At 39.9% G+C, this 26,984-nt stretch overlaps 1 protein-coding gene across 3 annotated transcripts; it reads right to left on the bottom strand.

The window, feature by feature from the left end:
• Window positions 1-320: 320 nt before the first annotated feature.
• On the bottom strand, window positions 321-20,392 carry CCDC90B (coiled-coil domain containing 90B; the record flags this gene model as incomplete). 3 transcript variants are annotated; one of them, XM_080712413.1, is made up of 9 exons in its annotated part: window positions 321-376; window positions 4,627-4,741; window positions 6,116-6,169; window positions 6,265-6,336; window positions 6,423-6,464; window positions 7,544-7,645; window positions 13,024-13,127; window positions 14,491-14,610; window positions 20,293-20,392. In XM_080712413.1, the coding sequence occupies 9 exons, from the start codon at window positions 20,390-20,392 to the stop codon at window positions 321-323; spliced, it is 765 nt and encodes a 254-aa protein (XP_080568539.1). The 3 variants fall into 3 exon arrangements, with proteins under 3 accessions (XP_080568539.1, XP_080568540.1, XP_080568541.1); XM_080712414.1 differs by lacking the exon at window positions 7,544-7,645; XM_080712415.1 differs by lacking the exons at window positions 13,024-13,127; window positions 20,293-20,392 and having other exon boundaries at window positions 14,491-14,520.
• Between the last annotated feature and the right edge of the window lie 6,592 nt (window positions 20,393-26,984).

Raw genomic sequence — 26,984 nt, 5'->3', positions numbered from 1 at the left:
TTCAAATATGCAGCAGATGCCAGGAAAATTCTATTTGATTTACAAAGTTGTTGAAACACAAGAAAACACTAGTTCAGTTTCTATTAACTACCAAAAGAATAAGGACAAATGCCCTTCTGTCTCAAATAACCAAGCTTTAGATGACAGATTTTCAGTATAATAAAACACAAAGATAAAAACGCCTAAAACACTTCTATTTAGTCCATATGTATGTTGAATGATCTTGCTGTAAGATGCTGCTACAATGACAGTGTTCAAAGAAATATCTTCTGGTGCAGTGTTCTAAGAAGTCAACGGCTACAATAGTAGAAGCATTAGTCTTACTTCCAAAATCTATAAAATCCCAGTGCTATCGCCAGGCAAGTAAACACTGAGGCTGTGAAAAACAAAACAAAAACCAAAACTATGTTATAGGTCATATATTTGTAATTATTTTGCAGAGATTAACTGAATAGTGTTATCTTCAATTTAAAAGAAGCAAAAGCAAAGGAAATCAATTTCCTACTGTATCTTTTCATTCCTCAGAAAATTAAGGATAAAAGATATTCTTTTTTTGTGTGTGGTACTAGGGAGGGAACTCAGGGGGCATTTTCTTTCCAAGCTACACCCCTAGCCCTATTTTTTATTTATTTGGAAACAGGGTGTTACTAAGTTGTGGAAGGGCCTAAGTAGCCGAGGGTGTCCATAAACTGTGATACTTCTGTCTCAGCCTTCCAAGTATGATAAATGATATTCTATTTTTTTAGGGGGGGGTGTCTGGAGATGGAACCCAGGGTTATTTGACCTCTGAGCAATACCCCGTGCTGTATTTTTTATTCTTTATTTTGAAACTGGGCCTCACTGAGTTGCAAAGGACCTCACTAAGTAGCTGAGGCTGTCCGTGAACCGTGATCCTTTAGTCTCAGCCTCCCTAATGCTGGGGTTACAATCATGTGCCACCACACCTGGTGATAAAAGATATTCTTAAGTGCAGGGTTAATGCTAATTATATTTTTCTTTCTCTCTCTTTTTTTTTTTTTGTGGCACTGAGGCTTGAACCCAGGAGGTATTCTACCTCCAAACTATACTCCCAGACCTATTATATTTATGTTTTGAAACAGGGTCTTACTTACCTAGGTTGCTCAGAGTCTCACTTGCTGAGACTGTCTTCAAACCTACAATCCTCCTGTCTTAGCCTCCCAAATACTGCATGTATCACCAGTCCCTGGATTAAGGCCAATTCTTATAAGATATCTATATCTATATCTATATCTATATCTATCTATCTATATATATAAATATATGAATAAAAAAATTTTTTTTTGCAGTACTGGGGATGGAATCCAGGGGCATTCTACTTCTGAGTTACAACCCTAGCCCATTTATTTTTTTTAATTCTTTATTTTGAAACAGGGTCTCACTGAGTTGCAAATTGCCTAAGTAGCTGAGTCTGTCCACAAACCACTATCCTCCTGTCTCAGCTTCCCAAATGCTGGGATTACAAGTGTGTGTTATCACGCCCAGGTCCATTTTAAGACAAAATAAGGATGAAATAATTTATAAAGATGTAGATACGCCAGGCGTGGTGGCACACGCTTGTAATCCCCGTGCTTGGGAGGCAGAGACAGGAGGATCACACAGGTTTGAAGCCAGTCTTGCTGGCTTAAAAGACCCTGTTTCCAAATAAAATATATATATAAAAAAATAGGCCTGGGAGTGTAGCCCAGAGGTAGAAAGGCTTCCAGGAACCCAGTACCAAAAAAAAAAAAAAAGTACACACACATACACACACACACACATATATATGTATATATATATATGTGTGTGTGTGTGTGTGTAAGAATTTACACATATATTTAAAGTCATTAATTTAAAGTCATTAATATTAGATTTATTAATGACTTATAATTAGAAACTTCAATTTCATATGATAAATCAAAAACCATCTTTCTTACCTGTATTAAACATTATATATTCAAGCTATAAAGTAGATATCCATTTATCTATGAGAAAATTTATATATGTGTGTGTATGTATGTGGTGTTGGGAATTGAACAAGCCAGGCAAGTGTTCTACCTCTGAGCTACATTCCTGGTCTGAGAGGAAAATTTGCCTTTTTAGTACATTTAAAAACAACTATTTTGTCTGGGCGTGGTGGCGCATGCTTGTAATCTCAGCATTCAGGAGGCTGAGACTGGAGGATCATGGTTTGCGGACAGCCTCAGCTACTTAGTGAGGCCCTCTGCAACTCAGTGAGACCCCGTTTCAAATTAAAGAATAAAAAATAGGAAGGGGGTATATAGCTCAGAGGTTTAATGTCCATGGGTTCCACCCTCAGACCCTCAAAAACAAAAAACAAAACAACAAAAAAACCCCAAAACAACAACAACAACAAAACCCCAACTCTTTGCATGGGCACAGTGGCCTGTTGTTCCAGCTACTTGGAAAGCTGGGGCCAGGAGTTTGAGACTGCCTGGGAAAAACAAACAAAATAATTTTAATTTTCAAAGAATGAAATTTTAATGAAAACTCTTAAAAAAAAAAACTCAACCAGGTAGAAGAAAAGACAGAGAAAGCATAAGGCTTTCTAGTTAATATACCACTTGCTTTTGGAGGGCAGTGGTAGTGACTGAACCCAGGGCTTCACCGCATGCTCAGTGAGCACTCTACCACTGAGCCACCTCATTTCACTTCCCATCTGTTCTTCATATTACATCATTATAGACAGAAATTCTTTCTGTTCTCACAGCTTTAAGAAGTTAAGGGGGCCAGGGATGTGGCTCAGTGGTAGGGTACTTACTTAGCATGAATCAGATCCTGGGTTCAAGACCCAGTACTTCAAAAAACAAAGGTTTTTTTTTTTTTTTTTTTTTTTTTTTCCAGGGGGCAGTGCTTTAGGGACTCTCTTGTTTCCAGCTTACTTAAATGGCTATGAAAATACTTTAAAAATGAAGAATGTGAGATGATGGGCAAATTTATGACTAAAGATGTAAGAAATTAGCGATGTCAAGTAAAACTATTCTAATTAAAATGCACAAAGTAGTTATACATTATCCCATTCGATGCCACTACTCACTGAAACTTGGTTAATGACAAGATCAGTTTCTCAATTTTAAGAAATGGGATTATGCTTTTTTAAGATACAAAGGGAAGCTGGACAGTTGAGAAAGAATAGCATCTACAGTGTCTTTGTGTGTGTGTGTGTGTATGTGTGTGTGTGTGTGTGTGTGTGTGTGTGTGTGTGTGTGTTACTAGGGGTTGAATCCGGGGGTATACTTTCTTTGAGCTACACCCCTAACCCTGTTTCAAATGAAACAGGGTCTTGATCAGTGGCCTAGGCTGGCCATGAACTTGTGATCCTCCTGTCTCAGTATCCCAAGTACTGGGATTACAAGCGCACACCAGTGTGCCTGTTAAGAATGTCTTGTCTTATTGCCGATCATACATTAGTCCATTTGATCCTGCTCCTATTTACTGTTCCAGGTAGTATGCTAAGCAATTATGTACAGTTATGTACATTAATAAGCAATTATGTACATTACCTTATTTAACCATAATTAAGGTCATATAAGATTGGTGGTTTTATCCCCACTGCATAGATGGGGCAACAAGCTCAAAGTGACATGACTAACAAGTGGTCAAGCCAGCATTCAAGATGAGAGATATCTGACTCCAAACTCCTCCTTGAAAACTACTCTGCTCTCATTTATATTGTGATACCTGAAGGAATCAATCTGATTTGTCTTATTTTGTGTAGATGGTTTTATTATTTGCTAATTTAAGAACTGACAAATTAAGTCTTACACACTCAAATGAATACTTCTTTATTGTGAAGAGAGAGGCATTTTCTTTGTTAGAATACACATGTGTTACCACATTTAGTTTCTTTATGGCTAATTGCTGTTACTTTAGCTTTTATTACTTGTTGTTGCCATTATGCTAACCATGGAGCCACCCCAAATTATTTTAAATTTGTTGTTTAATCTTATGTCTAGGATACATCCTATGTATATGTACAATACATATATGCATGTGCCTGGGGAGTTTTAGGTATTCTGTAAAAGTTAGTTTTTATTACTATTTATCTTCCCAGACCAGCAGCTGCCATATTAACTAACACACACTAAGCCGACTCTGCCATTACTTACTGCTCTTGCCTCCTTGGGAACAGTGATTTGGGCCAAAGGAAGTTATCTGTCCCAAGAGGGTCCATTCAGACTAATTCCCTGAGATATTCTGAGTTGGAGAAAAGGAAAGGGAATAGTTTTTCTTGTGAAAGTGGAATGATATAAATCTAGGAGTGATATAAAACTAGTGGTGATGCTTACAACTCCCAGAGGAAGCTGGAGTGAGAAAATGAGGCTGGCATTCAGAGACAGTATCTAAAGTTTTGTTCCAATTATCCTTCTGGTTAGGCTAAACTTGTCCTTCCATAGTTTGACAGTAAACCAACATATTCCCTTTTATGACTATGCTGGTTCAAGTTAGACATATATACTTAAACTAAAAGAATATTGAATAATTTAAGCATTAAAGGTAACTATTACTATAGTTCCTTCTTTTCTTCTGTACCTGCAATGGTTACCTTGAGAGGTAGGAAATAACAGGTTTAAAAAATGGCAGCATTCCTTTCTCTGACAATCTTACCTGCAAGATACCGAACTGTTTGAAGTTTGTTAGACTCCATCAGTGTTTTTAAGGAAGCAATTTCAGTGTCAATTTTATTGCTGGTCTCTGAAATAACACTTTTGGTTTGAGTATCCTGTAGTAAATAACAATAAATAAGAAAACTAAATTTTGTCCCTGTTATTATGGATAAAAACATTCCCCTTAGAAACCTTCACTTATGTGCTAATTATGCACTGTAAAAACCTTAGGAAAATAAAGTGCATAGTAGTATTAAAACAAGTGAATGCAAACTGACAAATCACATTCTTTCAATTTTCATATTTGGAGGTACTTTGTTAGGACTGTCATGTGCAAAGCCTATTTTACTAAAAACCTCATAAGACATTTTTTCTTTATATTTGGATTAGTGCAATGTAATCATACATCATAATGAGATCCAAAGTGATACAAACATACATATACACATCACATGGTGTATTTTCCTCCATATATATGCCCCTTCCCCTTCCTACATCTCCATACATGTTAATGAGATTGGTAGTGAAACCTTATATGGATGAAACCTATTTGAACAGTTCTATTCCTCATCCTCATTTCATAAGATATTTGAGCCTAAATATATGAGATGGTAAGCTGAGAAGCAAAAATTTTAATCCCAGAACCTTAAGACCTTAGCATGTTATAGTTTATACCTGATGAATAACATTAAAAGTATAGGGGCCAGAGCTCAGAAATTAGTTCTGAGATAATTTTTTCTGATTTCTTTGTTTATCTCCTTTTTCTAGCCAGAAGAGAAAAGAATAGGATCCTAGAAAGGACAAATGTGGCCTTTCCTTCTGTAAACTTTTTCTTTTGTTTGTTTGTTTGTTTTGGTGGTACTGGGGTTCCTGGAAACCCTTCTGCCTCCGGGTTACACTCCCAGACCTATTTTTATATTTTTTTTATTTTGAAACAGGATCTCTTAAGCCAGCGAGGCTGGCTTCGAACCAGCGTGACCCTCTTGTCTCCACCTCACAAGCACAGGGATAACAAGCGTGCGCCACCACGCCTGGCCCTTCTGTAAACTTCTAGGCAAGAGTGATGTCTCTTCAATATGAGAAAGCCAAGTCACTTTTTAAAAATTTTTTTGTAGTACTGGGGTTGAACCTAGGGGCATTCTACCTCTGAGGAATACCCCCAGCCCTTTTATTTTTTGTTTTAAAACAGGATCTCACTAAGTTACTGAGAGTAATGAAGGTATTTATTCAAATTTAGGCATTCATTTAAATACCAACAGTGAATTTTTTTAAAAAGTAGTTACTGTCTGTAAAAACAATAGTTCAAAATAGTAAAAAAAAAAAAAAAAAAAAAAGTAGAACATGTAGAAAGCTTGATTTTTATTTCAAGAAATAATGGATTCTACAGGGTTAGCTTTTTAAAGTCCAAGCTTACAAACTGATACATATAAAAGCAGTTATACAAGGCATAAGAACTACATGAAAGAAAAATTTCTACATACCCACCTTACCTTTTTGGTAAATTCTGTGGTTGTTTCAATAAGTTGCTTTTCTTGATCTGTAAACTAAAAGATATGAAGCAGCACGAGATTTTTAAAAAAGGCTAAGAAGCATTAGCAAGGAATAACTAATCAAGAAAGTACATTTATAAGCATATTACCATGTCGGTTACTCTGCTCCTTTCTAGGTTGATGTCTAGTTTATTATCCGCTCTGATTCTACTGGTTTCATGCTTTAAAGAAAATGAAAATATTTTAAAAAGTGATCTTGTAATCAATATTTGTTTCAAAATTGGTAAGTGGAAAATATTTCACTTACCATCAGTTGTTGTTTAACTTGTTCTAATTCAATTTTCATTTTCTAGGTATAAGAAAGATCACATGCAATTAGTATGAAACCAAAAGTCTACATTATGATCTACTGTAAAAATCTCAAGCCCTATATTAGGACAATTAGGATACCTATGAATTTCTAATACAAAATATAAAGAAAAGTTTTAAAAAGAATAATTATATTTGCAAAATAATTCTTATGAATAAAATACTAGACAATGTTTTTGTGTTTTAGTATTACTTTTATTTACCTACTTTTCTGGGGACTGGTAATAAAACCTAGGGGCATTCTACCTCTTAGCTATACCCCCAGACTTTTTATTTATTTTTTTATGGTGCTGGGCATGGAACCCAGGGGCATTCTACCTCCAAGCTACACCCCTACCCTTATTTTTTATTCTTTATTTTGAAAAAGGGTCTCACTGAGTTGCAAAGGGCCTCACTAAGTAGCTGAGGCGATTCACAAATTGTGATCCTCCTGTCTCAGCCTCCCAAATGCTAGGATTACAAGCATTTGCTACCACACCTGGCCAGACATTATTGTGCCCAGTTTAATATTACTTTTAAAAGTGATCTGGTTTTCTCAATTTAAAAAAATTTAAAGGGGTTGGAGATATTCCTCACTATTAGAGTGCTTGTTTAGCAAGTATGTGAGTATGTGAGGCTGTGGGTTTGATTCATAGCACTGCAAAAAGAAAAACAATTATGTCTATAATTAATATTTATTTATATAAATATAGAGATACTTTTCCATTTTCTCTTGTGACAAAGATAGTATGAGATCAAGTTAAATGGAAAACACCAATTACTTTCAGCTTCAATAGTATATGATGAAGTATTTGCCACAAATTTTATATGTGACTTAACTTTGACCTTTTATGTCCTTTTATGTGACTTCTGTACAAAGAATACAACTTATTTTTCAATATTCAAGAAATTTATTTACACATAGATATTAGGCAGGTTAAATAAATATTTTTAATCTAAAAATTATCAATTGCCTAGTAACTAACATAACTTTATTTGGTTTCATTAACTTATTCACCAAGTAACATACTTATGAGAGTCAGGTATTTTGTATCAGTAATAAATTAAAACTTATTTCACCTGATTTTCTGCTCTCAGATTTGCAAATTCACTTTTCTCTAGGATGACCATGTCTTTCCTGATGGAATCTAAATGAGCCATTAGCTGTTGTACTGTTATTTCCTAGAAAACAAAATAAAAATAATGTAGAATATATTAATATGCTGCAAGGTATAATGTTGCTTAGTTAAGTACAAAATATAACACATATATCTGAAATAGCACAATAAAAGCAAAGAGATTCAAGGAAGGAGAAAGTATTTCCCAGTAAAGAGAAATGTCTATGTCTTTTAATGAAAAGAATCCCAATAAAATGCTGACTTAGCCCCTAAGAGTTCCTCAACAAATGTTTTTGTTTTTGAATACCTAGACAGAAAAAACTTTATTACCTTTTATTTGGTTTAAGAAGTTTTCTAACATTGGAAAATATCAGGGCATTAAGACTCAGAAGTCAGGTAGTAAAAAAAAAAAAAGGTCAAAATAATTGCCCTTTATCAGCACAACATGATTAATTTGTTTAAATTCCTTGTTATGTTTCCTATATTTGACACTATAAAGAATATGTGAAAGAAAATGTGAATCATATTCAATAGATTTATCAGCTTTTGCTTTGCTAAGGGGCATTTTTGCAGAAATGACTTAAGGTATGCTTATAGAGAAAATGTAACTGTTAGCACTCAACTTAAAATTAGGCAGTTTACTGACTCATCATTTATCCCTCTTTACCAAAAGACAAAAATGATTCTGTAAACAGGGTTATTAAAAACAAAACAAGCTGGGCATGGTGGCACACGCCTGTAATCCCAGTATTCAGGAGGCTGAGACTGGAGAATTGCAGTTCACGGACAGCCCCAGCTACTTAGTGAGGCCGTCCACAACTTAGTGAGTCCCTGTTTCAAAATAAAGAATAAAAAATAGGGCAGGGGGTATAGCTCGGAGGTCGAATGCCCCTGGGTTCCATCCTCAGACCCGCCAAAAAACAAAAAACAAAAAACCACCAAAAAACCCCAAACAATACAAAACAAACAAAAACATCCAACCAAGAACAAGATCACTAGTCCCACTTTAAAAGTTACAGATGGAGCAGAGTATGGTGGCACATACTTGTAATCCCAGCATTTGAGAAGTTGAGACAGGCGGATTGCAGTTTGCGGACAGCCTCAGCTACTTAGTGAGGCTCTTTGCAACTTGGTGAGAGCCTGTTTCAAGAATAAAGAATAAAAAATAGGGCTGGGGATGTAGCTCAGAGGTAGAATGCCTGTGGATTCCATCCCAAGAACCACAAACAAAACAAAACAAAAATAAACAAAAAAATAAAGTTATAGTTAGGCTCTGTAGATCATGCCTATAATCCCAGTATTTGGGAGGCTGAGACAGGAGGATCACAGGTTTGAGTCCAGTTTTAGAAACTCAGACCCTGTTTCAAAATAAGTAAAAAGGGCTGAGGGTGTAGCTCAAAGAATGTCTCTTGGTGCAATCTCCAGTAAGAAAAAGGAAAAAAAAAAAAAGGAGTTTGTGGTTAGGGTACCTTATTGGGGTTGTAATCCTCCACTGACTGATTCAGGATTTAGAAAGACTGTCTCAAAACTGAGAACTTTTAGATAACAGTAGGTATAAAAATTTCAGACACATGACCAAGAAACAATTCAGTCTTCAAAGGATCAAGAATGCACACATCTCCAAGAACAATTTCACATGATACAGAGGTTGAAAATGTGAGTTCTGGAGTCAGGCAGTCTGGGTTTGAACCCAAATTCTGCCGTTTTCTTTGAGATTGGAAAAGTTATTTAACTTCTTTGGTGTATTCATTGGAAAAATGGTATAATAATAGTACCTATACCGTACAGTTGTTTTGAAAACTGAATGCTTAAAACAGTTTCTTGGCACATGGTTAATACTTAATAATCACTGGCTAAACAATGGTAATAACAATCTAATGGCTGAAGCAAAAGAGTCTTCAATATTTTGATAAAGTTTTTTTTTTTTTTTTTAGTGGCACTGAAGACTGAACCCAAGGGAGGTCTACCTGAGTTATACCCCCAGCCCTATTTTATAGTTGAAACGGGCTTGCTAGGTTGCCGAGTTTCACTACCTTGTTGAGGCTGTACGTAAACCTATCCTTCCGTCTCAGTCTCCCAAGTGCTGGAATTACAAGTGTGCTCCACCACGCCCAGCTATAGAGAAAGTTTTGACTTAAACTTTATCTTATTTTATTAGTGTTTTCAACTGTGTACAGTAGATATCTCTTATTTTTATGCCTTTCTTGCTTCTCATCTATTTTTGGGGTAAGGGTTTATTTTCTCTTATTTAGTTCTGCTTGAAATATTTGTGAGAATTAGCTGAGGTCATAAAGATGTGGCCTTTAAGGGGCTGGCAGTTCTACTTTTCCACAAATATTATTATAAAGGAGTTCTATGACATTAAATATAATGTATTTTTATTACTGAGACTACATAGGGAAGACTTGGAAGTATATTTCTTATGAAGTCTGAATCTAAGAATAAAGGATGTTCTGTGGCTCTCTTAGCCTGTGTGTGTGTGTGTGTGGGGGGGAGGTATAGGGGATTGAACCCAGGGCATTCTATCCAGCCCTATTTTTATTTATTTACTTATCTTTATTTTGAAACAAGGCTCACTAAGTTGCTGAGGCTGGCTGCGAGCCTCCAATCCTCCTGTCTTAGCCTCCCAAGTACTAGGATAACAGGTACATGCCACCATGCCTAACTTCTAATAGACTCATTTTACTTCATTTTTCCTTTAAATATGGCTTGTGACTCAAAAAGTCTACCAAATAGCACAAGTGTCTATCTTAAAAAAATTTAAATGGAAAGATATAATTCATTATTAAGTGGCCAAACCTATTAAAGCTGTGATTGCTGTAACACTTCGTGTTTAGTGGTCTTTCCAAAGTCATCCAGTTAGGCCACTTGCTAGACTGGCAGCCATGAGCCTAAGCTCCATCCTTCATGACATCGCTGTGCCAGTGTGCTATCCTTAAGGTGAGGACAACAATGAGGTTAGGCTTAAGGATGGATGGGATTCTAACTTCACACACCAGTAATTTAAAAAGCCCAAAGCTTAGTAATAATCTCCTACCCCGAATCCTAAATTTTTTTGAGCAGGGTTAAATGGTTCTGGCAGCATGAAGATTCTTCAAATCACAGTTTTAATTTCCTGGAAAAATTTAAGAGTGAATTACTTCATTAAAAATGTGAGTAGCGCCAGGCGTGGTGGCGCATGCTTGTAATCCCCGCACTTGGGAGGCTGAGACAGGAGGATCGCATGGGTTCGAAGCCAGCTTCAGCTACTTAGTGGGGCTTTCAGCAACTTAGTGAGACCCTGTTTCCAAATAAAATATAAAAAAGGTCTGGGAGTATAGCCCAAAGGTGGGAAGCCTCTGGTTTCCACCCCCAGTACCACCAAAAAAAAAAAAAAAAAAAAAAAAAAAAAAAAATGTGAGTAGCTACATATAACTCTTTTAGGATGAATCAGAGCTTTGGGGGAATTTGCTTGGATTTTTTTCTTTAGTAAACTTACTAGTCTGCAATGATTCTGGAAATTTTAAGCTAAAATAAAAATCTTTAAGTTTTAATCCTCAATGACCCTTAGAGTGATAAAATTTTATGCAATAGATTTGCTTTTTTTTTTGTAGTGCTAGGGATTGAACCCAAGGGGGCAATCTCTGAGCTTCACCTCAGCCCTATTTTATATTTTTATTTGGAAAGCGGGTGAGCCTCATTACGTTGTGATGTGAGCTCATTAGGTTGCTGAGGCTGGCTTTGAACCTACGATGATCCTCCTGTCTCAGCCTCCCAAACACTAGGATTATAGGTGTGTGCCACCATGCCCAGCAATTAAAACAGATTCTTAAACATTTGTTTCATAACAGACATGAATTATAAATTTCATTTAGTTTATTCTGTCTTTTCATAACAGACATGAATTATTATGCTCATTTAGCTTATGCTGTCCTTTATGTAAAATTATTGCTTTTTGTCTATATTGCCACTGGTACGGTGAAAAATTAGCCATGGGTTCTTGTTCTTAGCTATGTGTACAAAACAACAGCCAGAACTCTTCCTGTTTGGCTGTAAGCTTAAGCAATTTTATTATTACAAAGATGGAAAGATAGAAACAGAGCTTAGCACTATGTCATAGAGAATGACATAGTGGAGTGACTTGAAAATAAGTCACTGAATTTTTTGGATACAGAACAGTTATATAGATACATGTTCCTTCATCTTGCTCTACCAATAATCTTCTGACCAGACTAGATCCACCCCTTCTCCAGGGCAGGTCTTTTGATGTGGGGATTCCTTCCTGTTGGCCTGCCCTGTCTCCCCTTATATGGACCCCAAGCCTTTTGTTCCACCCCAAAATGTGTTAATTGTGTTAACACATTTTAACAAAATGTGTTAAATGTGTTAATTCAAGAGTCTGGGATCTCAAGAAGGCTTATGGCATCCCCCTACATCCTTGGGGAATTTTGCTTGTCTTTAAAATTTAAAAGACCCTGTGTTCGCTCTATTTTCTTGCTAATCACCCTTGGTGTCTGGAACTCTGCAGGTCCTTCCCTGTTTGAGTGTCAACCCACACCCAAGCTCTGGCTTTCCAAAGCTATTTTGAAATACATTTTGAAGCCCTTCCCCAATATCAGCACATTAATACAAAAGCTATTTTTAAATACAATTTGAAACCATTTCCCAATACCAGCACATTGTCACAATGTAAAAACTCTTGCAAATTATTTAACCTTTCAGCCTATCTTCAGTGGCAAAATAGAATCTGCCTACTGTTCAAGGTGCTTAGAAAGATTAAATATTAAAAGTACCCAGCACTGTATCTTTTATATTATTTCACTTTTAAGAATTTGTATATACAAGCCAGGGATGGTGGCGCACACCTGTAATTCCAGGATTTGGGAGGTTGAGACAGGAGGATAACAGGTTTGAGGACAGCCTCAGCAAGTAGCAAGATTCTCTGCAAACATACTGAGCTCCTGTTTCAAAACTAAAAAAAATAAAAGGGCTAGGCTGTAGCTGTGAAGTGGAATGCTCCTGGGTTTAATTCCCAGAACAACAACAACTAAGAATTTGCAAATACAGCCAAATTAGAACATTTTACCCAGGCAATTTATCCCAGCTCGTTCTTCCTGTCTAGTTTTCTGACAAGACAGCAGTAAAATGTATCCTATAGCAAGTTTAGCTCTTCTACTGTGGTGGGCTTTCCAGGGGAAGAAGTTTCTGTAGTAATCTACCACCATCTCCTGAGTCAGATAATATGCACAGTGCACAAAGTGGAAGAAATGGTAAAATACTTTGTATTAGACCATAATCTTGTTAGGACTGTTCTCTCTTCAGTCTTTCTAGATAATGATTTACTAAGGGTCTTTCTTCTCATTCCTTCAATTCCTTTCCTTTTCTCTCCTTCCTTCCCTCCCTCCTTTCTTGAAAAAGATTATCTCATGAAACTGTTAGAATGATAATAATGAATGTTGTTACCTGTTGAGCTTGAGTGACCATCTCCTTATAAATAGTATCCAGGCTGACATTTGATAAGGTGGTTAATGCTGATACAATTGTTTCTGCTTGTGCTTTGTCAAATCCTGTAGGCAACAATAAGTATATTTTTAATATGTATATCCTTATCAGAATGGACAGCTGGAATAACTTTACTCACCATGTAAATTGCTATACTTCCTAAAAAGTGGTTATAATTAAAAATTTGACAATGCTAAATTACCCTCTTAAAAAATACCCTAATTTTAAGCCGGACATGGTGGCGCACGCTTGTAATCCCCGCGCTTGGGAGGCTGAGACAGGAGGATCGCGCAGGTTCGAAGCCAGCCGCGCACGCTGGCTTAGGAGACCCTGTTTCCAAATAAAAAAATGTAAAAATAGGTCTGGGAGTGTAGCCCAGAAGTAGAAGGGCTTCCAGGAACCCCAGTACCACCAAAAAAAAACCCCAAAAAAACCCCTAATTTTAATTCCCTGATACATCTCCACATCTTCAGCAACACTGGCTATTACTGATCTTTATATCTAAATGTATAATTGGCATAAACATAGTGTTGTATTGTTACTTAATTTATACTTAAATATGCATTTCCTTTGGTTGATAATGAGGTTAAGCATTTTACATATATAATCTGTGTGGTACTGGAGATGGAACCCAGGGGCCTTCTACCTTTGGGCTCTGTTCCCAGACCTATTTATAATTTTATTTGGAAGCAGGGTCTCACTAAGTAGCTGAGGCTGGCTTCAAACCTCTGTGATCCTCCTGTCTCAGTTTCCCAAGTACTAGGATTACCACCACGCCCGCTTTGCACATATAATTTTATACAATGCTTTCCTCATTAACATATCTTCAGTGTGTCCTATAACAGTAAATACCTTTTTTTTGGTATTGGAGATTCAACCCAGAGGGCCTTCTTCCTCTGAGCTACACTTCTAATCATTAATTGATTAATTTTTGTGGTACTGGGGATTGAGCCCAGGGGTATTCTACCTCTGAGCTATATCCCCAGCCCTATATTTTAATCCTTTATTTTGAAACAGGGTCTCATTAAGTTGCAGAGGGCTTCATTAAATACCTGAGGTTGGCGGCAAACCTGTGATCCTCCTGTCTCATCCTCCCAAGAACTGGGATTACAAACGTGCACCACCATGCTTGGCCTTTTTTGTTTTGAAACAGTCTCGCTAAGTAGCCAAGGGCTTTGATAAGTTGCTGAGGTTGGCCTTGAGTCTGTGACTCTCCTACCTCAGTTTCCCAAGTACTGAGATTACAGGTGTGCATCATTGCACCTGGCAAACGGTACCATTTTTAATGACTGTAAAATATTCCATTGTATAGATGGCATTTCTGTTTAAGTAGTTACTCTTAAATTGTTCTTAACAGCAATATTGTCATGACTAGGTAATTTATGAGTGTTATTAATTTTCCTCCTTCAGGAGGTACTCATTTCTCACCATGAGTTTCCAAGTCTTGAACCAAAGCATGGGTATCAAAAGTTAATTTCCTTTGCTCTAAAGGAGTTATGTCCACAGGCCTTCTATCATATCCTTCCTTGGTTGTAGTGGTCAAGAAATCTGAAAAGAGAAGACAATGTTGTTGTTTTCTTCTTGTAATAACTAACAAAGGCATCATATCTAGGCTTCTAAAGCATTTTCCCTTCTATTTAAATATAGTTGCAGCTCTTCCATTTAGGAGTTCTGTAGCCTCCCACAAGTTGACTCCTCTGAGCCTTTTATTTTTTCGTGGGTCTGGAGATGGAACACAGGGACATTCTACCTCCAAGCTACACTCCTGCCCTATTTTTTATTCTTTACTTTGAAACAGGGTCTAAGTTGCAGAGGGTCTCACTAAGTAGCTGAGGCTGTCCGTGAACTGCAGTCCTCTGGTCTCAGCCTCCCAAGTGCTGGGATTACAAGCGTGCACCACCACGCCCGGCTGAGCCTCTCTTTTATCTGAAAAGTCTCTGGCATGATTGTGTACACAGCAAACATTTGATAAATTTTTTAATATTCTAAGAGTTGGTCACAAATTGTAATATGACATATTTCAAATGCTTTCACCATCACTGCTTCAACTCAAATTACTGGAGAGCAAACTGTCCAACTTTTCTCAGTATTCATAAATTCATCATAGTGCTGCAAAAAATTTTTACACCTGTATTTCCTAGAGTAGCATTCCAACCTTCTACTCTCCTACATATTCATGCAGTTCCTACATAGTTCTCAGTTCAAATCTATTTGCTGTTCATGTCTCTGAATCAGAATGTTAGCCCCACGATGGCTTGGCTGTGTTTTTCATGACTGTGTCTTCAGCACCTAGAACAGAACTCTGGCACATAGTAGGATCACAATATTTTACTATCAAATCAATCAATGAATTTAAGTCCTGAGGTATTTACTAGCTAGCAAATATTTGAGTAAGCAGATATATGTGAGGCATAAGAAATAAAACAATGAGCAAAACCTGGCATTTTTGTTGTCTTCACTGATTTTACTGAGTAGTACACAGGAAACATAGTTTTAAAAAAAGGAAATTTGAACATTAAATGAAAAAATGTCATAGTTTCAGAATTAGGAAGCAGCTGTAACTATGGAAGTTTTAAACACACATGCCAGTGTCAGCATTTTTTTTTTCTTTTTTGGGCTTAGTGCCTTGTAGCTGGGTGTGATGGCACATACCTACAATCCTGGAGCTTGGGAGGCTGAGACAGGATCACAGGTTTAAGATAAGCCTTAGCAATTTGGTGAGACCTTGTTTCAAAATAAGAAATAAAATAGGGGCAGGGTGTAGCTAAGAGGCAGAAGGCACCTGGATTCAATCCCCAGTACCAAAAAAAAAAAAAAAAAAAAAAGAAAAAAAAGAAAAGAAATATGCCTTTGTGCTAGGTGTGGTGGTATATGCCTATAATCCTCATACTTGGGATGTTATAACAGGAGAATCACAGGTTTGAGGCTAGCCTCAGCAACTTGGTGAGACCCTATTTAAAAATCAAAATAAATAGAAATAGGAGTATAGCTCAGAAGTAGAATGTACCCGAGTTTAATCCCCAGCGCCACAAAATAAATGAACAAGATCAGTGTCAGACCTAAAGTCAGAGAGAAAAAGGTGCTGATTTCAATAGAATTTTTAATAACTGCATTAGGAGTAATGATTTGGTATCCTTAGTTTCCTATTCCTGATTAAAAGTTTTCTTTAGCTAGACAAGGTGGCACATACCTAAAATCCTAGTACATCGGAGGCCAATATAGGATTGTAGGTTCCAAGCCAAGCTAGTGTGGGATATCAGATCTTGTTTCAAAACAAAAAGTAAAAAGGGCTGGGGTATAGCTCAGAGGTAGAATGCCCCCGAGTTCCATCCCCCATCCCCAGTCTCTGTCTCTGTCTCTCACACACACACACTTCATCCTTTTATTTAGCATTTAGAAAAAAATCAGTAATGATACTTATGAAACACTTTACTATTTTCATACCTATTACTCAATCCTTAAAATTCTCATTTTATGGACAAGGAAACTTGATAGTTCTTCTGACTTGGATTAATAAATGCTGAGTACCTCACACAAAGACCAGCTTTCTAAATTGGGGAGAGAACAAATATCTAAACACTGCCAGCAAATCTTTGCAAAGTGCAGCTCATCTCAGCTTCCACTGTGCTCTCCTGGCCTCAGCTTTCAAGGTCTCTTGAGTTTTAACCTTATAAACATACCACATGCCTTTTCTTCTCTGGGACTTTGCCCAGCCTGTTCAGAAAGCTCTCCTTTTCTTTGCCTGCTCCTGTTGACCCTTCAGTGCTCAATGCAGATGTTTCTTCCACTGGAAAGTCAGTCCAGACTTCATTAGGTCAGGTCTCTCCTTACTTTCATGGTAGCCTATACTACTCTTTTGCAACATTTCCCACAATTATGTAGCTGCTAATTGTTTAACTTCCCTACTACATCAGCAGTTGGCCAGCTCTTGCCCTTAGGCTCCACCAGTTTTTCGTATTTTAAAAATAAATTTTATTGGAATACATTCACTCATGGATTTTTTTTTTTTTTTTGTGTGTGTGTGTGTGTGTGTGTGTGTGTGTGTGGTAGTGGGGATGGAACTCAGGGGCATTCTACCTCCGTACTACACCCCCAGACCTATTTTTTATTCTTTATTTTGAAACAGGGTCTGAGTTGCAAAGGGCCTAAGTGGCCACAGGTGTCCTGTCTCAGCCTCCCAAATGCTGGGGTTACAAGTGTGTGCCACCATGCCTGGCTCCAATCATGGATTTTTTTTTTTTTAATGGCTACTTTCATTCTACATTGGCAGTGTGAGTAGTTGTGATTAACCCTATAGCTCACAAAGCCTAAAATATCTGTTTGGTTCTTTACAGAAAGTTTGCTAACCCCTGAACTAAAAGTTAACATCTAAACCTTAACATCCATGTGTATTATTACCATTGAATCCCTAGTGCCTATGACAGCACCTCAAAGATATCTTTTGAATGAAAGGCACTGTGTTTGGCATTATTTGTATAATGATAAGGATGCCTTTTTGTTTTTAAGATGGGGTCTTGCTCTGTTGTCCTTAGACTTGGGCTCAAATGATCTTCCTCCATCAGTCTCCAAAGAACCTAGAACAACAGTCACTGTGCATCACAGTGCCTGCTTTTAAGGCTGTGCTTTCTTATGTGATGTCAAGGTATATCCAGAAGATACAGAGGAAACTTGGCTGTCTTTGGGAATACAGATGAAGGATGGCTATTTGGAAATTATACCAGAGCTATATTAAATCTTAAAGTTATCTAGATAAGATAAATAGAAATGAGCAAAATTTACAAGGTATGGGACACCTTTTCTATTCTCACCTTGAGTTGTGTTTATTACTGGTCTGAGCTGAGAATTCGAAAGGATATGTGAAACGCTTATTCCTGTAAGTACTCAAATACTCATGGAATACTTTGCTGAGTCCTCACAATCCTATGAGATAGTAGCAGGACTCTGGAGGGATTCCTCCTCTTCAGAGGCAAAAGAAGCCAGAAAAGGTTTTGAATATTTGTAGTAAAGATGTCTTAATCACTGTCCTGACCATGCATGCCATGAGCAGTTTGACTCATAAGCACTTCTTAAAAATAAGTGTTTACAGGTATATCAGTAGATAGAGGAAAATAAAATCAGTGTTTCCATCTCAAGGTAGAATAACATGTGCTTAATACATTAAAAGTTCCCAGAACTGAAGTATTTGTACAAATCCTAAACCTTTCATTTTCTTCTTACACTTCTATCTTGTGTTTTTGTGTAGTGAGAAAAAATTTCCTTTCAACAATAATTTACAAAGCTACTCAATCGTACATTTTGGTTTGGAATCTTCCCTGTCTTGCATCAAGCATGGTGGTGCACACTTGTAATCCCAGTTCTTGGATGACAGGAGGATCACAGGTTCACAGCCAGCCTCAGCAACTTAGTAATGCCCCCTGCAACTTAATGGGACCTTTTTCAAAATAAAAAATAAAATAGGGCCAGAGGTGTAGCTCAGAAGTAGAATGCCCTTGGGTTCAAACCCCAGCACCCCCAAAATAATTAAATATAAACATCTGCAATATTTCTGTGTTCTGTTAAGTTTGGAAAGTAGTAATGAACCAGGAACTCAAGAGAAAGCATATCACTTTCCTATGCCTTTCTTTGTTTTTTTCTTCTTTTAAAAAAGGGAATTGTAGCTGGGCGTGGTGGCTCACGCTTGTAATCCCCGCGCTTGGGAGGCAGAGACAGGAGGATCGCGCAGGTTCGAAGCCAGCCCCGCGCGCTGGCTTAGGAGACCCTGTTTCCAAATAAAAATGTAAAAATAGGTCTGGGAGTGTAGCCCGGAGGTAGAAGGGCTTCCAGGAACCCCAGTACCACCAAAAAAAAAAAAAAAAAAAAAAGGAATTGTGCAATATAAAAACTAAGGTTTTCAAGTCCCTTGGCTATTGATATTAGGCAAGTTTAAACTATTGTACAAAGTAAGCATTCAATAAGTATTTGTTCAGTGAAGAGGTACATGTCATATATTATTATAAGGGGAGACTTAAGGTTTCTCCAAGAATATTCAGAGTCAAGTGGGTAACAATTATGTTAAAATGTCAACATCTGCTGGGCATGGTGACTACATGCCTGTAATCCCAGTATTTGGGAAGCTGAGACAAGAGAATTGGAGGTTCAAAGCCTGCTTGAGCAATTTAGTAAGGTTTTCACAATCTAGCAAGACCATTTCCAAATAAAAAAATAAAACTGGCTGGGGGTGTAGCTCACAGGTAGAATGCCTCTGGGTTCAATCCTCTGCACATGCGGGCGCTCTCTCTCACACCCCATTTACTTATAGTGATGTATCTTACAGTATGATAGTTAATTTTATGTTTTCACTTAAATATTAAAGTGTATCTCTAAAAGTTTACATAGTTAAGGTTTGGGATTTTCTAGGGTTAAAAAAAGAAGCTACTCCTTTTTCTAAAGTCCACCACAATGTGTATGTGTGATAAACACCTATGTGATGAAAGACCTGTGAATGATTCTGGCAGCTAAACAGCAATCTTACAGACACTGGTGTGAATAAAATGAACAAAACAGTACAAATAGTATGGAGGTGGTTGAGATGTTTGTGTACTAAATGCCTCAGTTTTCCCGGTTAACAAATTCCAGGAAGGTGCACAGAGAATGCTAAGGTTGGTACAAAGTACCTGTTTTGTGGAAAATCTTAAGAATTTTAAAAATGAAAAGCACAAAAACAAAACCCTGGGAAAATTCCTCAGAATACTCAGATGTTTTTCAGGACACACTACTAAGAGGGGTGACAAGTGACTCAATATTTGTAGGTTTTAACGTTCACCTTTTTTTTTTAATGGTTACTATGTGACTGCAAAGGACTGAGTATTAAAGCGAGAATAAAGCTGACCTAGCCTTAAATTTGTGATGCAGTCTACAAAAAACCTGGGTTCCAAACTGGCATCTAAATTGTCTACACCTGATCTGGTCACAACAAAATCAGGTCGCTCCAAACAGATGACGTTTGTTTGCTCCTGACAGCCCTGCAAAATTACTGGCCTCACGTGGCAGAAAAAAAGAAAAAGGGGCTGGGAATCAAGCAGCTGCGGGCAGCCCGGGCCTTCCGAGGCTGGCGGTCGTCTCCCAGCCCTGCCTGGCCCGCCGGGTCAGCAGCGCCAGGCGAGGTGGGCGTGGCACCCGCCCTCGATCGCCCGCGACCCATTGGAACCACGACTCTAGACAGCTCCGGGCACGGGCGACGCCTCGTCTCACCTCTCCGCAGGGCAGGCGACAGACGCCCGCGGGGAGTTGAAACCCAGCGGCCCCCGCTGTCTGGGGGGCGCAGGAGGCGCCAGACCCAGCGGCTCCTCATGTTCTCAGGGAGAGGCAGCAGGAAGCGGAAGGCCGGACGCCGCTCGCGTAGGTTGCCGGGGTAGGTTGTTCTGGCGCCGAAAGGATGCTGGGAAATGTAGTTTTCGATCGGTGGCAAAAACATTCAGCGCGGGCCCCTTCACGGACGGACCCACGGCCCACCGGCATGGTTCAGGGCAGCGCCGCCTCTCCCCCTGCCCTCCCCAACCTGTGCGCGCCTTTACCACCCAAGAAAGCGGGAGCTCGGAGAGCCGGATGGGCCCGGTTCTTAGAACGAAGTATAACCAAAGCAGCTTCCCCGGGGAAGCCAGCGCCCACCACGCGCCGGACCCGGTGGCAACCCGGCTCCCCAGCAGCAGGGCACCCTGGGACCCCCGGCGCGGCCGCTGAGCATTCTGGGGGAGGCGTGGCGTGGAGCCCAAGAACCCTTCCCGCGAGCCGCGCCTAGGACCCGTCTCGCTGCTTTGCCCTCTAGCGTCCAGGAGGACCGGCTGTTTGGCTTGATCTGTTCCCCCTCCCTCTTTCCTCCTCCTCCCCTCCCCCTCCCCCTCCCCCCTCCTCCCCGCCCGCCCCCGCCCTCCCTCTCCCTCCCCCCCCCCATGGAATCCAGAGGCATATGACTTCCGAGCTATCCCCCCTGCCCTATTTTTCTATTTTTTGGGTCTCACTGAGTTGCAGAGGGCCTCACTGAGTAGCTGAGGCCGTCTGTGAACCACCATCCTCCTATCTCAGCCTGCCAAATGCCGGGATTACAAGCGTGCGCCACCACACCCTACTCTGCACCCTCTCTTGAAGGAAGTGGAGTTCCTCTGCTTTTCTTAATTGGGCGTGGTTGTTTTCACTGTTATCTTTCTCAGTCCTCAGTTACTCTGGACTGCTTCATGATATGATAAAATGCTGCATGTATCAATTGAAAAGTTCGAATCTACATTCTAAAACAGCACACAGTCCTTAGGTTTGTAGTGATTTTATTAGGTTTCTACCTGTATAGATGCAAACCTTTATGATAGCTACTTTAAGAACGAATCTAAGCACTGAGATACATCAAAAGAAAATTTGGTCCCCCACCAGTAAGTGATTTATCAGACAATACATGGAAAGGTGATAAAAAAAAAAATGGCTTGTTTTAAGAACTGGGTGTGAACTGGGCATGTTGGCATATGCCTGTAATCCCAGTACTTTGGAGGCTGAGACAGGAGGATAGCAGGTTCAAGACCAGCCTCAGCAGTTTTAACAAGACTCTCAGCAATCTGGCAAAGCAAGACCCTATTTCCAAACAAAAATAAAACTGGCTAGGAGTGTAGGTCAGAGGTAGAATGCCCCTAGGTTCAATGCCCAATTCCCAGTAATCCCCTATTTCACACACACAAAATTGGTGTGTGTGTGTGTGTGTGTGTGTGTGTGTGTGTGTAGCAGATAGAAGCAAAACAAGGATATACCATTTTTACAAATCATAGATTTAAAATAATAGTTCTTAATGCTAGCAAATATTCAGTTAGGCTACTCATGTAAGTTATTAGTACAACATATTTGCAAAGCTAATATTATATGAAACTCTAAAAAGCAAATAGTCAATATATGAAAATATTACTATAAATCTAACATGCATGGGGAGGAAGGAGTGGATTGAATTAAAAAAGAAATATACCAAGTGCTATGTCCATGTATGTTTCTATAACTTTGAACCTCAGGATGATATATAATTATGACACACTAATAAAAGTAAAACAATTAAAAAATATATTTCCCTTTGGAGACACCTTGTCACACCTTGCTGGGGGAGGAACCTTACAGGGACCTATACTATGTCAGAATTATGTAAATAAGATGGAGGTCATGGGTATAAAAAGTCCGGTCCACGTGCTGTATCTTTGGGTGGTGGATTGGCTCGACTACCCCCCGCCATGTCATTCTGGCATGGGGCTGTAACTATCTTCTGTATTTCTATCTTTTTAATAAACTTCTTTAAATCTTCAAAAAACTTTTTCCCTTTAAGAAAAAATAGAGCCGGGCGTGGTGGCACACACTTGTAATCCCAGCATTTGGGAGGCTGAGACCTGGAGGATCATGGTTCGCAGACAGCCTCAGCTACTTAGTGAGGCCCTCTGCAACTCAGTGAGACCCGGTTCCAAAATAAAGAATAAAAAATAGGGCAGGGGGTGTAGCTCGGAGGTCAAATGCCCCTGGGTTCCACCCCCAGACCCGCAAAAAAAAAAAAAAGAAAAAAAAAAAGAAAAAATAGGCAGAGTTTCACATATGTTTTAGAAGCTATCTTAAGGAAATAATCACATTTGTAGCTAAGATTTTTAAAGGTGTTGGCTTTTTTTTTTATGGTACTGGGGATTGAACCCAAGGGCATTCTACTTTCAAGCTACACTCCAAGCCCTTTATTTATTTATTTATTTATTTTTTTAAAGCTCCTATGAGCTTCAAATTTAAACATATTGAAACGGGGTTTCTTGAGAAGAACCATGGCGTTTCCTTACCGGATTCTTGTCTGCGGCGAGCGAAGAATGACACCGCAGTTGGCAGGAAGGGGAGTAAGAAGTTTATTGGAAACAGCAGGGAATAGGGAAAATTGGAAGAACACCCCTAAGGGCTGTTGGGACTCTGATGCCCAGAAGCTGCCTTCAGGACAATACTTGAGGATAGCCCAAACCAAATGCCTTCAGTTGCAAGCTGCTTTCTCCCAAAGTCCACACGATCTTCCAGAAAAGAATAGGGAAAGTGGCAGAACACCCCTAAGGGTTGTCAGGGCTTTGATGCCCAGCAGCTGCCTTTAGGACAATACTTGAGGGTAGCCCAAGCCAAATGCCTTTACTTGTGTTAGGGTCTGAGATGCGCCCCCTCTTACCCAAATAACGAAGAACACACCAAGGATGTAATACACAGGCAGAGTTTTATTGTGCTGCAGCTCTTTACTGGCTAGCCAGTGGTCAAAATTCCTCCACTAGCTTGACTGTCAATCGAGGAATTGCCCAGCAGCTACCAGAGCAAGACTGCTCTGGCCGAGCTAGCATTAACCTTAGTAGACAGCAAGGAAAGTGGGTCGGAATTCGACCCAGGGCTCACTTTGGGGTCTGGCTTTATAGCCCCAGGAGGGAGTGGATACACCCACCAGAGCCCACCAAACTTAGAATACAACCAATCAGATACAAGGACAAACAATTACAACCAATAATTTTAAAACATGCACATGCACACACACACACACACACACACACACACACACACACACACCCTGTCATGCTCCTTCGCTAGGATCGCCTCTGGCCAATTGTGTGGAATGCAGATGTTTCCAGGCAGGTATAGGCTTGTAATTTAGGAAGAACTACTTTTCCTAAAAAGCAAGTTCTAATATTCTTTAAACACCAAGCAAGTTTGAAACGAGAAAGACTACTACCTAACAAATGTTGAACATACACATAAGCAGTTGTACAGAAGTCAGAACTTGAGCGGGCAGTTATTAAAGAAAGACCGGGACTTACAAGTTGTAATGAGACTGGGTGAGGAAGGCCCACATGTGGTCTCCTGTGTATTCCCAGCATACTGCCCTGCGGCCACCCTGGGCCCGGTCGGAAGCCGCTCTGTCCCCGCACAGGGCCGTGTACGCTGGGGCCTTCCTGTGGGGACCTGTGGGGGACCTGCTGAACATTCCTACATCTCAATGTCCTAATTCTCTAAAGCCATTCTTAACAGTACCAGGGAAGCCTGGCCAGAAATCAGGGGTCAGGTCCGAGGCAGTGGCCCATGGTGGACCACAGGGGTCCCTGCCTTGTGCCGTCAGAGGAGTAGTCAAAGGGCGAGGCCAGGCTGTCCTGACCTGCAGCCTGCTCCACTCCCTGGGCTAGGCCTGCTGTCTTAGACCCGCCTGGCCCTTTCCTTCTGCCCTTCTCTTCCTGATCCCTCAGACTTGCCCTTTAGCCGGCATCTGGACTCTGTTCCTGTGAGCCAGGAATACTTGGTATCCCTGCCGTTGCCCACACAGGCCTTGGCACCCAGATCCCTCCAGAGGGTCTGGGCTCGGGTCCTGGCCCCGGCCCTGGCACCCCAGGGTTGGGGGAATGGAGGAGGACCTCTCCAAACCTGGACTGGAAAATCCCAGTCTGAGGAGGGGCTGCCTTTCCCCCCTCACCTTGGCTAGGCCAGGCTGACCTCTGTGCTGAGGAATCTGCCTGGAGGGCAAGTTAGTATTGTCCTGTTCCGGAGGCTGGGAGGGAGAGGGTTGATCTAGCTCAGAAATATTGGGCACGGCAGGGACAGAGACCTTGTCCAACAAGCTGGATGGGCCTTCGGGCATCTGGGCTCACAGATCTTAATTCTGTTTCCAATCTTACCTTACTTCTATATTTCAATTTTATATTCTACTCTCTTACTTCTACAAGGGTCCTACCTTAATTCTAATATCCTACTTTCTTATTTCTAATAGGTTCCATACACTAATATTGTCAATATCTTATTTCACACCTCATCCTCATTAGGAGAGAAAGTCTTCCCAACTAAACTCTCATGCTGAGGAAGACTCCTCTTCCTGCATCCCTTCATTTGCAAGCTGCTTTCTCCCAAAGTCCACGTGATCTGCCAGAAAAGAAGTGCAGGTCACCCCTAGGGGCCCTGGTCGGCCTTGATGTCCAGCAGAGGCCTTCAGGTCACTACCCGAGTGTAGCCCGGGCCAAGTGCCTTCAATTGCACCCCTCCTTCTCTCAAAGCCAACACAACCTGTGAGAGAGAGAAAAACTCCCCAATGGGGAGGGGTTCCCAGAGTGGGTAACCGTCCTGGTGACTGGTCTAGGGATTTATATATCTCTGTAAGTCCTCTGTTACTTGGAATCTGGGAGGCAGTTCTTAAAATTTGCATAGGGTATTTGCATGTCCTTGAGGGGTCTCCTTCAGTAGAGGTGTCAGGCTTGTTTCAGGGATGTCTCCTGGGTTTGTTGATTAGTAAATAGATGGTTTTGTGAAGCTTTGGTCATTCTTATCTCTGAACCTTGGAAGGAAGGGCTGGTCTCTTTTTAGGAGCCTTGGAAGTTAATTAGTATTTGTTGCCCCTCAGGAAATTAGGCCTCTTTCCTACCTGCCTACTTCTTTTCTACCTCCTCAATATCTTACTCTTTACCAACCACAGATAGTATGAAGTTATTACTTGTCTTTCCATTTTCAATTAACTGAAGATAAACTATCATCAGTGAGTGGGAGAAAAGCAGTTGTGATCCAACCCTTAGTGTACATTTCCAGCTGAAGGCTGAGATACTTGCCAATTGCCTTGGTGGATTTTCAGTTTAATCTATAGTGATGATACCATATCTTTAGGCATTTTAAATGTCCATACTCTTTCAAGGACCCAATATTCTTTCCTCTGATGCTCAGGGTATAATTGCATGAGATGGCTAGAGGTTATCTAATACTGGGTAGCTTGGGTAAGGAGAGAGGATGCACTTGGACCACTTACATCTGACAGACTTTTTCTTTCAGAAGAGGTAATGCAAAGAAATCCCAGTGCTTTATTTTTCTTGTGGTACTGGGGATGGAGCCCATGGGCAGTCTACCTCTGTCTGAGCTATACTCCAAGCCCTATTTTTAAAATTATTAATTAATTAATTTATTGCAGTACTAGGGATGGAACCCAGGGGCATTCTACCTCTGTGCTACACCCACAGCCCAATTTTTTATTCTTTATTTTGAAACAGGGTCTCACTGAGTTGCAAAGGGCTTCTCACTAGGTTTCTGAGGCTGTCCAGGAAAAGCAATCCTCCTGTCTCAGCCTCAAAATGTGAAAATTACAAGCATGGACCACCATGCCCGACTTTTATTCTTTATTTTGAAACAGGTCTCACTAAGTTGTGGAGGGCCTTACTAAGCAGCTGAGACTGGCCACAAATGTGTGATCCTCCTGTCTCATACTCCCAAGCATTGGGATTACAAGCGTGCACCACCACACCCAGTTTCCCATTGCATTTTCTAAGGCAGTTGAGTGAAACATTGTGAAACAGGTCTAGACTCTGGGTTTATAATTTTCTTCCTTAGCTTACTTGGAGTTCTTGACACTAGGGGGAGTATGTGGAAAAGAATAGAAGATGGTTCTTTGTTCTTGTTTCTAAAGCTGATTTTATAGATTTTTGTGCATTTCAATCAGAGGGGTCCATTGTCACAAAATCTTTGGGTAGATACATATTAATATCATGTTTGGTCATAGCTTGACAATGACCACAATTCCCTATTGCCAGAAAATCTGGGGAAAACTTTTGTCCTGATTGTGCTAGGAGGCTGATGATGACACCCAATTACAAGTTTGCCAATTATAATGAATCAAAGGAAAGTATGATCAAAAGAAAAGAGGAAAAAAGACCTGTCAAAACATTATACTTAGCAATTTATTCTCGATCACTGCCTGGTGTCTCTCATTTCTTATTTATTCTTTCAAAGAATCCTTATTGAACATGATTTGTGATGCCAGGCACTGGGGGTAGGCCTTGAAAATATAGGCATATGACACAATATGCCTATCTGTGACCCAACCTGTCTTCAGGCTGTTGTCAGTCGAATGGTATCAAACACTGGGATGAGGAGAGTACAGTTTGCTGAGGATATATACA

Source organism: Muscardinus avellanarius, assembly GCF_963383645.1.
Source record: "Muscardinus avellanarius genome assembly, chromosome: 1".
Taxonomy (NCBI): domain Eukaryota; kingdom Metazoa; phylum Chordata; class Mammalia; order Rodentia; family Gliridae; genus Muscardinus; species Muscardinus avellanarius.
The sequence above is the reverse complement of the archived record's forward strand: the minus strand, read 5'-3'. Positions and strand labels throughout refer to the sequence as shown.